The sequence below is a fragment of the Pterocles gutturalis genome, unplaced genomic scaffold (assembly GCF_000699245.1).
Source record: "Pterocles gutturalis isolate BGI_N339 unplaced genomic scaffold, ASM69924v1 scaffold14785, whole genome shotgun sequence".
NCBI classification, from domain to species: domain Eukaryota; kingdom Metazoa; phylum Chordata; class Aves; order Pterocliformes; family Pteroclidae; genus Pterocles; species Pterocles gutturalis.
The window spans coordinates 1-10,525 of NW_010143627.1; the positions used below are offsets into that span (position 1 = coordinate 1).

The 10,525-nt window shown below is 42.9% G+C and overlaps 1 protein-coding gene across 1 annotated transcript; it reads left to right on the forward strand.

Annotated features, from left to right (window-relative positions):
* The first annotated feature begins 1,045 nt into the window (after nt 1-1,045).
* Nucleotides 1,046-9,459, forward strand: ZMYND19 (zinc finger, MYND-type containing 19). The gene is made up of 5 exons (XM_010084815.1): nt 1,046-1,169; nt 6,189-6,329; nt 7,444-7,624; nt 8,677-9,115; nt 9,217-9,459. The coding sequence occupies exons 1-4, from the start codon at nt 1,069-1,071 to the stop codon at nt 8,818-8,820; spliced, it is 567 nt and encodes a 188-aa protein (XP_010083117.1). The 5' UTR covers nt 1,046-1,068; the 3' UTR covers nt 8,821-9,115; nt 9,217-9,459.
* Nucleotides 9,460-10,525: the final 1,066 nt, after the last annotated feature.

The window sequence follows — 10,525 nt, forward strand, 5'->3', positions numbered from 1 at the left end:
AAGGTTTTTTTTTTCTTTCTGTGTGACATGCTTGGATAAAAGTGCTGTGGAAGTGCTCTGCCGCACAACCTCCCTGCTTTGGGGGGAAGAAAAAGTTTGAAATCATTGAAATGCGAATGGGAATGCTTTCAAGCAGGAACAGTTCTGGTTTTTTTCGTTTTAACTGAGCATTAGTTTAAAGCAAATTAATTTATTATATAGCTTTGAATCTTCAGCTTTCTGTTTGTATAGTTTTTGAGAACCGATGACTTGTCTTCCATTGTTTGGTTTGGCAAACTTTAAAAAAATTTCACTCTGCACGTAGTCTGGGATGAGGAAAACTTCTTTTAGTGTAACTTACTATGGGGCCAGAAAAAAAATGTTTTTAACACCCACTGAAAGAGGGTAAGTGGATTCTACAAAGGCTTTGAAAGGGAAAGAATCCTGGATTACCACATCTTCTCAAACTCAGGCTGTAGCACAGCGGGTACTTCAGAGCTGCTCTTCGGGGCTCTAAGTGCTGTGGCAATGCTGCTAGCAGAGAACACCACGTTTGCCCATCCCTCCTCGGTGGTAGCTCACTCGTGTGCTGGTGCTGAGAGTGGTGGTACACTGCGAGTATCCTCAGTGTGCCTAGGGTTTAGTGCAGTTTGTGTGCCAACATGTTAGGAAGTGGAGAAAAGAGGGCAGGACCCCTCTTTTTACTACCAACCCCTCCTTAGGTTGGTGTAAAGCAACACTGGAAGCAAAGCCTTGGTGGCTCGCTGACGGCTGCACAGAAGATGTGCGCCAGAGTGGAGGATGGGTCCTGGCCCGCGGGGCTCACAACTGGATTGTCGCTGTTCTTTGTCCGAGTGGCACCCCTGCTGTGCACGGCCTCCTTTCTGCCCTTTCCCATCTTCATAAACAACAATGGCAGAGCTGGTTGGTTCCCCTTGGAGGTTTGAAACAACTCGAATTCCGCTAAGGTCAAGTGACCTCTAGGAGACAAGTGTTAAATATCGGGTCCTTCCCGTATCCCAGCGGAGCGTGTGCTCTGCTGCTCAGTGTTGGATGTTCTCACAGCCTTTCCCTTTTCTCTAGGCTCGGATGGAGGTAGATGCTGATGGAAATGGTGCTAAAATATTTGCTTACGCATTCGACAAAAACCGTGGAAGGGGATCTGGCCGTCTCCTGCATGAGCTGCTTTGGTAGGTATCGTAAGGAGAGCTCAAACCTGATGGGCTCACTGAGCTGGAGTTTGCTGCCATCAACTTGTATGTTGTTTACGTCTCTGCCTGTAGTATTTTAAGTCTTCTCAGGAGGCTTGCAGCTACACTCAGCTGGAAACCCAGCACAGGGGGTGCCCATAGATCTTATTATGGTTTGGTTTTGTGCTGAGCCTCCAAACAGCTGAGTCTCTAAAAATGTTATCCCCAGGGAAGACACTGATAGGTGAGTACTATTCTAGTAGAGACTGTTGTAAATCTGAGAAACACAGCTAAAACTTCAGGGGTGGGGGAACAAGGACCTATTAAGGTGAAGACTAACCTTTTGAGTTGTGGGTTGTTTTTTTTTTCCTGTGATAATCAGGTACGTCTTACTGGCACCAGTGAGAACTGGCAGAGCGCTGGAGAGAGATAGAACCTCTGATAACTTAAAATTTGGGTGTGGTGGTTTTTTTTTTGGCTTCTGGAAAGCTGTCTCAAGTGATACTGATGGTGTTTCATATCAGCTGCTATGTCTTGCTTTCCGTATTGTGAGAATCATTGCTTGATATCCTTCGTAGGTGCCAGTTCAGACTCAGAGGCCAACTTCCTCGGTTGTGAGAGATTAGCTCGTCTGGTGGGCTAATATGTTGCTCTTTCTAGATGTGTTCATGGGTTTGTAGGAAAGATAGGGTATGCTAAAGAGAACTGTTATTTCTTTCAAAAGCCTTTTTTGAGAAATCAATCATCTTTTGTATTCAGTCCCGTAAACAATACTTTGTAGTCCCAGTGCCCAAGATATAGCTGTGCTTTTGTTGTTGTTCCAGGTTACTTTTTCTTCCCCAAACTAGCCTCTGTACAAGAGGAGGAAGAATATCAGAGACTATTATTATTATTTACAATCTGTTCAATAAATATGGATTTTAACCTGCACCTGTTAATGTTTAATCTTGTTGCACATATAACTTTTGCTGAAAATTATTATGAAGTTGGCTCCAGTATGTGGTAAATCACTGTCGGCTACTGCTAATTGTGAACCTCATGCAGAAATAAGTGTCGCCTGTAAGTAGCACTAAACAGCACCTTAAAATTATTCCTTCTGAAGGCTGTGTAGATGATGACAGTCCAGCTCTTTGCTTATTGCACTGCCCAGTCATTGCCTCTGCTAGTTTGTTTTACTTAAACTAGGAAATAATTCTAACATACTCAGGTAATTCAAATTGTCACTCTAGCATGCACTGTGTTAAAAAATCTTGAGGTTGTGCAGGTTATAGGGGATTTTTGAAAGTCAGAAAGGCGGGGTGTAAACTCGGGCAAGCAGAGCTGCAGTTCTGAAGTTGTAAAGTCAAATTCTTCAACTAGAAAATACGAAATAATACAAGTAACAGCTGTTTCTGTGGAGTCAGTTTGATCCCTTTGAGGGTGTTTGTTTTCCTGTGATCTTTAGTTACAAGCTGATGCAGTGCAGGTTAGTATACCCTTGTGACTGGGTCTCCTGATCTCTTTAGAAAGCCTCTTGGCTACAGGTGCTGTGTAGTTCCTGCCCCTCTGAAACAGAATAACCACGTTGTTCAGTTTTACTTACCTGCACTGGGGACTGCTGTGAGAACAGAACAGAAATGTATTTTAGTGTCAGATCCTTCCCTTTGCGAGAAGGAGTGATGCTGAAGGTTTTGGAGCCTTCGAAAGAATGAGAGAAGGACAGTAGCAGTTGTTATTCTTTCTGGTGCCAGCTTTGCTTCTGGGGTAAATTAAAAGCAAAGAACTTGAATTACTGCAGGTATAGGAGTGTCACTTAACTGTTCTCTCCCAAATATACCCCAAACATTCAGCTCACTTTGAAAAAAGCCAACCTGGTTGGTTTAAGTACCTGATCTGGTGCTTCTGGTTTGAGATGAAGTAAGTAGGCACGTGTTGGATGCTACTGCAAGTAAAGCAGATTTTTTTTTTTTTTTATTTAGTTAAGCAAATATCTGTTCACATAACGCAGCCCTCAAAATAGGAAGCTGGTGGCTGCCAAAGCTGCAGCAGTGACAGGGACCTTCTCCCACTCTTCCCCCAAAGCCCTCCTGCTGACCTCTGCAGAGTGACCTGCAGTACTCAATGGAAACCACTAAAATACCACATTTGCTGCAAATATTAATTCAGGAGAAACCTCCTGCAGCCTCTCTAGTGCTTGCTGTGTTTTCAGGATGGACTGTTAGCTCCTCCAAAGCAGGCTGTGAATGTCTCTTGTGAGGGACCTGCAGAATAAGTCTGTCGTCTTGTCGCCCTGTTCCCTGTATAGCAATCCCAGCTTGCTTTATTTTGTCTGGGTGCAGTGATGTTCTCTGGGGAACAGCAGCATCAGGAGATTAGTCATAAGTATCACTGCATGTTCAAAAAGACATCTAAGACCTGATTTCTTTTTTTTTTTTCAGAGCACTTCCCATCACTGTTACTGTCTGTAGCCCACTTGATTATGGCTCCGGTTCAAGTTAGCTGATGAAATACAAAAAGAACAGTATCCCCATAATTCTCTGAAGAGGTTTGGTTTAAGTATTTTGCCTGCCATCCTGTAGGATCTCGGGTGTGCCGGGGGAGGTGGAAGCTGTGGCTCTGCGGGAGCATTGGCTGCATTAGCAAGGCTGTTTCTTCTCTGTCCCCTTCTGCAGGGAGAAGACAGGTTCTTCATGAGCCTGTCCTTCACTGCACATTTCTGATTAGCGTCTGGTGATGGTCCATGCTGTGCACTTTTGAGGTGTAGGTCTAGGGAGGGGAGCAGTCCGTGCTTGTACATTCAAAGGTTGCTCGATTACCTATGGAGAAAAGGGACCGTCCTGAGTTTGCCTGTGCTAATTCTGGCCTCTCAGTCGAGGGGCGTTATGTTAATACTTTTCCTGGTCATCAGCAAGATCCAATTTCCATGTTTACTTTCAGACCTTTGTCACCTGAAGTAATAGAAAAACAGACAGCAATGTAGACGAATGTGGGTTTATACACAGTGCAGAAAGTGGCTCGCTGTGCTGGTGAATTTTATTGGTATTTGCTTATGGAGGGCTGTGGGTGCAGACCTAGACTTTGCAGGAGCAGTGGTAGGCATGTGCCACTCTTCTGTGGCTTCCTGGTGTCCTGAACAATCTCTCGTAATCCTCTCTCTTTCCCGATCTCCAGCCTCTCTTAAACTCTCATTATATAATCAATTTCAAAAATATTTCTTAACTTGGTCTTAGACTCCCCTCCTCCCTTTCCCCCCCTGCACAGTTTGCTCTTGCTCTGAACTTCTGTCTCCTCCTCCCAGATTCCTCATTCATATCTATCCCATCTCTTGTTGGAACTTTGTCCTAGTCTAGCTAAGAACCTTAACTCCTTCACTGTCTCTGTATCTGACTGATGCTCACGTTCATCTTTTTGGGTCTGTGTACCTCCTGGCTTCCCACTTGTAGCCCTCGGGATTCCTGACTTCCTTTGCCAGACCCTCCAGTAGCCTTTGACAACTCAAAAGTAGCTTTTCCTCCTTTAGTGCATTTCGGCAGACTCCTTTACATAGTTTGTTTGCTTTTGTGTGGTGTTTGTTTTTTCTTTTTTTTTCCAAAAGAGGGATTTTATTCCTTTTATCTTCAAAGGGGAGAGCTTCTCCCAGGTCTGTGGAGGCCCAGAAGGCTCCTTAGCAGGAGGCTCTGTTCCCGTGGAACATGGAGAATTGCTTTGCTTATGAGCTGGAACACGGGCTGCGTGTGGGTGCTGAGTGTATCCTCTCCAAGGGAATTTTACTCATTAAATTCTAGGAAGTTTTCGGGCATATGTGAATTGCAAGTGGTTGTCTTTCCCCAAGGTATATAATTTAACCATATCTGGATGGATTTTGACAAGGAAAACAAAAGACCATATTTTTCGTTGTCAGTCACGTTGATAGGATTTTCCTTATTCTGCTGGATAATGTGAGAGCTTTGTAAAGGGAAAAAAAAAAAGGTGGGAATTTTTGAATTTGGGCAGTTGTATCTTGTCAGAATTGGATGAGCCATTTGAACTGAAATGTTCAGTAAACACTGAGCTGGAAGCAGCTTCTAAGCTAGACTTGGGTAAAGTTGTAAGTAGCTGTTGGAATGGTCTCCTAGAAGGAAATGCTGGGTAGCCCTCAGACAGCACTGTCAGTTTTACATTGTCCTTGGTTGCTGCCAGGATGTTCCCTCTGTGCTGTAAAATTAATCATGGCTCAGCAAACATGCCGAGACACTGTTTCTGTCCAACCCTTGCATTTCAGGTGGGATGGGGATTCCCACAAGAAGCGATAGGGAAACTCATCCAGGCGTTAAGAGTGCTTGACAGTGAACTTGATACTTCATGAAACAGAAAGGAGAGATGAAAAGAAGGTGGAAAGTGAAATTAAAACTGTTAGAAGGCAATAGGAAAGAATTGCAATAGGACTTAATTTGCAGCCGTCCTCCTTGCTAATAGTTCTGCTTTGGTTTTGAGCAAGTTTCAGTGGATGTCTCTTGGTCAGTTGTGGAGTCGTGGCAGGCTTTCTGTGCGTTATGCACAATTAGAGTCTAAAAAGCATTTGCATACGTGGTGGTGAAACCTCTGTCCTGTTGCTTATTGAGTGATGTTTCTTCATAAATAACAAACTCTGTCTTCACACCAGTGCCAAACTTGCATAAATGTGTCTGATAGAATTTCCTATTCCAGTAATAAAGCAGTATTAGCTCATTTCAAGCCTGCTCTGTGGAACACAATAATTACATTGCAGGAGCTGGAGTGGTAGTCTCTGGAACATTCTTTGCAATATGCTTACAGTTAAAATACACCATGATTGTTGTGTGATTCAACTCATCTATAATGGAAATAACCGCCTGGAACAAGTCTCTTCTAGGAGAAGTTGCCTCTAGTCTGTTGGCAACCCAAGTTTTACTGCAGCTGTTTCGGTGACACCAGACAGCTGGCCAGAAAGGAGTGTGACTTCTGGAATTAGTGTGATTCTTTGCTTTTTAGCTACAGGGTCTTGTTCGTCACTGATCTTCAAGTTGGTTTTGTCTCCTCCAGGGAGAGACACCGGGGAGGGATTGCTCCTGGATTTCAGGTGGTACATCTGAATTCGGTGACAGTGGACAACCGCCTCGACAATCTGCGCCTGGTTCCTTGGGGGTGGAAACCCAAAGCTGAAGAAATCTCTAGTAAACAAAGGTACGTCAATATTTGGCAGGGGGTTGCCATCAAAAAACCTGACAATATCTTAAATTGTTGTCTCCATTTTTTAGTGATTTTCATCTTGGCAGAGACAAGATTTTGGCCTTGGGCTACTCACACGTTACTATACATCTTAGCTTCCCCACCTGGGGAACAGTTAGTGCTCACTGTTGGTGCTAGCTGTGGAGGGGCCACTAACCCCTTGGTATTATTATGTAGAGGTCCTGCTGTGCCAAGTGTTGTCACCACGGTAAAACAGTAAGGCTGCATTTGCTTCCACTTGAGTGATGGCACCTGGGGACACTGAAATCTGCAGATTTACTGGCTTGTGGGTGGTGTTGTCACCACGGTAAAAAAGTAAGGCTGCATTTGCTTCTGCTTGAGTGATGGCACCTGGGATGGCATCTGGGGACATTGAAATCTGCAGATTTACTGGCTTGTGGGTCTCGTCCTCAGACACCGAAATTCTAACACAACCTGTAGAAGCCAGCAGCTGCAAAATGCTTACGCTTGCTGTTGTGTGTTTGGGTTGAAATCAAAATGAGTTCCTGGGATCGACTTCCATCACCCTTCTCTAGTAGTTTGGGGGAACTTCCTGTGTGCTGTGTTGCACTAGTGTTACTCAAAGCACATCAAACTCTTCATGTCAGGATGGATTTCGTTAATCTGTGATGTAGTGCAGGCATGTTCATTTTTGGTGGGAGACCCATAGACTCACCATCACGCTAGACACTTCTTGAAACAGTTGCAGCACCCATAAGATAGGGATGGTCAGAGCTTGTTAAACAGATTTTGAGAAGATGCAGTGAATGGCAATGATGCTACAATGATGTTCCCGATGATTCTGGGAGTTCAAGGACAAGAAACAAGCTTCAAGCCATTTACACAGAAATAATTTTGCGTGATGAAATATTTCTTGATAGATACTTTTTAACTTTTTTTTTGCATTTAGGCTAAAATAACCCTAAAAAGATCCAGTATATGAGCAGCATGTGTAGTTTGAGGCTTAACAGGTGGAATGCAATGTTAACCTTACTTTATTAATTTGGAATCAGTTTCCCTGTATGCTTATTGTGAATTTATGGACCAAATTTGTACTTGTTTTTTACAGGGAACAAAGTCTGTATTGGCTGGCAATCCAACAGCTTCCTACAGACCCTATAGAAGAGCAGTTTCCTGTCCTGAATGTAACACGATATTACAACGCTAACGGGGATGTTGTGGAGGAGGAAGAGAACTCATGCACATATTATGAATGTCACTACCCCCCATGCACAATGATTGAAAAACAGGTGTGTTCAAAAGAGTTGAAAATGAGCATGTAATGCTGCAGGCTACTGTCTGTGCCTTGAAATTGAAAGGTTTTACAGGTGCCACTCAGTTGCTAAAAGCAATGATTATTTTTAACTCGGGTTTTCTTTGGCATGAATCTTCAGGGCCTATGATGATTTTCAGTTTGAGAGAATGTAGTTTTGAGCTGGAACAGTAAATGACCTGGTGGTTTACTGTGAGGAGTGTAATTTCTGCAGAGTGTACGAAAAGACAGGTGGAAGGATTCCTCTACGGACCCAGATCTGGAATGAGCAAGCAGCTGTAAAAGACAGGAGAAAGCATTGTAAGAGGTTTTGGGCAGTAGTGGAATAAAAAAAAATAGCATGCTTGACTTTTCATGAGAAGGGGGTGAATTTGAGTGGTCTTTATTCAGGGGAGAACTGGGAGGAAAGCTGGTTCTAGTTCTTTGCTGTAGGTAGATGAAATTAAGCAACTTCTGCAGTCAGAGGCACAGCCCTTGGACATTTCATTCTCTTTGTCAGGCCGATGTCCTTATCTGTGAATAAGAAGGGCTTTTCTTGTGATAAATGCTGAGTAGGCTAAAATCACGTTCCACTTTTTCCTTTGGGGAAGGGAACGTTTGCAAAATGGTCTTAAATGCCCTCTATTTGAAATAGAGTGAGCTTTACCTTTTATTTGGGTCTGTGTATGAAAGCTTCCTGGATAACTGTAAGTTTGGCAGTGACTGAGCTTGTGCGGCCCTCCTAATCGTTTCTGAATTGAAGATGTTTGTAGCTGAAAACAGAACTTAGGTTGGCAAAAACAGTAGCAGTGTGAGAACAAATGTGAAGTGCTCAAATATTTTGTCTATTAAGACATAATATAATTCTGTGAGAGCAACTGCAAAATCAAACAAATGCAATTACTTCAAAACCTGTTGCTACTCTGACGCTCCTGGTGTGATGTTCGTATTTGTGACAGGTGCAAAATTCAGAAACCTACTTGGGAAGTAATGTCAGGGTGCTCCTTGGTACGGAGCAGGCTCATTAACGCTGTCTTGTGTTCTTCCTAGTTACGTGAATTCAACATTTGTGGCCGATGCCAGGTAGCGAGGTACTGTGGGTCACAATGCCAGCAGAAAGATTGGCCTGCTCACAAGAAACACTGTCGGGAGAAGAAACGGACCTTCCAGCAAGAGCTCGGACCAGAACGATGACCGCGTGGCAGAGGCCTCTTAGCAGCAGGATTCCTTCTGAAAGGCATTGGACTCTTGCTTTTGCACAGTAATGACAGACTGCTTATTGAAGCCAGAGGCACTGAAGAAGAAAAACCCTGTGATGCTTGAGCAGAACGGCTGACTGGACTAAGCCAGCTCTGACTGGTGCTGTGGAAAGGGATCATTGGGTCTACCTTTCCAGTATTATATTCTCAAGCAAAAAGACTACTGTGGAGGCTCCAGGCAGGAAGCTTCTCATTATTTATATGTTAATACATTTGTAAAATCATGTACAGTTTTTGTTAGAAATTGATAGGGCTCATTAACTGTAATGTTCAGATGAGAACACATTGTTGGCCTAAAAATTTAAAAAAAAATTTGTAAACTCATGTACAGTTTTTGTTAGAAATTATTGATAGGGCTCATTAACTGTAATGTTCAGATGAGAACACGTTGTTGGCCTAAAAATTTAAAAAAAAAAAGAATCATGTAGCAAAAGCTTTTCTCCCATGTGGCTAGAAGTACCTGTGGCTGTGCCAAGGCCAGAAGGCAGGCTCCGACATCAGCAGCTACTCTGGAGAACTCTGCATGGAAGTTACATTGAAAAGAAAAAAACAAAATAATGGGGCAAACTAAGTAAAGGTTGGAATGAATCATTGTCTACTCTCTAGCTTTCTCCCATTCCCTTCCAGCTGCCTTCAGAGTGCAGTCACATGTGGACGGTGGCAATCCCTACTCAGTGCAGCAGAGACTGGAGCAGAGTGTAGGGACCCGTCTGGGATCTGTGCGCACAGGCGAGCTGCAGCGCGTCGCTGCCTTCAGAGATGGTGCTTTAAGCAACCAGTATTTTTAGAAAACTGAATTAGCTCTCATGTTATAAGATTTTGGTCTATAACGTAGTTGTAGGGAAGCTCAGGTAGTCAGCTGTGTATGGATGTGGTTGCCCTCATGGCTTCCCCGTAAGCATAGCAAATAGTGATGTGCAGGTATGTTTAAATGATCTAATATTTGGCAATTTGAGTTATTTATTCATTTTTTTAAAGAGGTGCCATCAATCCAAGAATCGTTTTTTGATTTTTTTTAATGTAATAAGTAAAATAATATGGGAGGAGGATTTGACTTGCAGAGAACATGCTGTTTTTGTAATATATAATCTGAAAGTTTTTTTTTTTTCATTTTTGCCTTAGAAATATAAGGAATATCAGCTGAGTTTCCTGAAGAACTAAATAGTTAATTTAGTGCCAGGTGTTAGTCTCGCTTCACAGTAGAAGAATGTGAGCTGCTGAGTGCTTAATGCAGAGCCTTTCTCGGAGTGCTTCGTGAAATAGGTATTTAAATTTTTTTTGTAAAAGCCATTAAGAATTTAATTTTTCAATCAGGATTCACTTTGCCACTTCATGTTGCAATGTTGGTCTTGCTTGTATTCAATTTGTTAGAAAATTGAACTGCTGTGGACTTCCAATATTACATTATGTTTCTAATATCTGCACAGGAAGCTCTTAATTATTAGTATTTGGGTGGGTTTTCGTGCTTTGGCTTTCTAAGCATCGTAGGAAATAACAAAGAACAACTGAACCTTCCCGCTGGAAGTTCACTTGGTAGGCACATTGTCAAGTTGCAACTCTTCAGTCATGGTTACTGTAGCTTAGGCCACCTAAAATATCTTTAAATATGAAGAAGGCAAGCAGGACCTAATCAAATTTTC

What these genes read in the sequence shown, in the direction of transcription:
- ZMYND19 (XM_010084815.1), top strand. Translation starts at nt 1,069, where the DNA reads ATGGAGGTAGATGCTGATGGAAATGGTGCTAAAATATTTGCTTACGCA. An exon ending in CTCCTGCATGAGCTGCTTTG is followed by an intron (nt 1,170 to 6,188) that starts GTAGGTATCGTA and finishes TGTCTCCTCCAG; the next exon opens with GGAGAGACACCGGGGAGGGA. An exon ending in GCACAATGATTGAAAAACAG is followed by an intron (nt 7,625 to 8,676) that starts GTGTGTTCAAAA and finishes TGTTCTTCCTAG; the next exon opens with TTACGTGAATTCAACATTTG.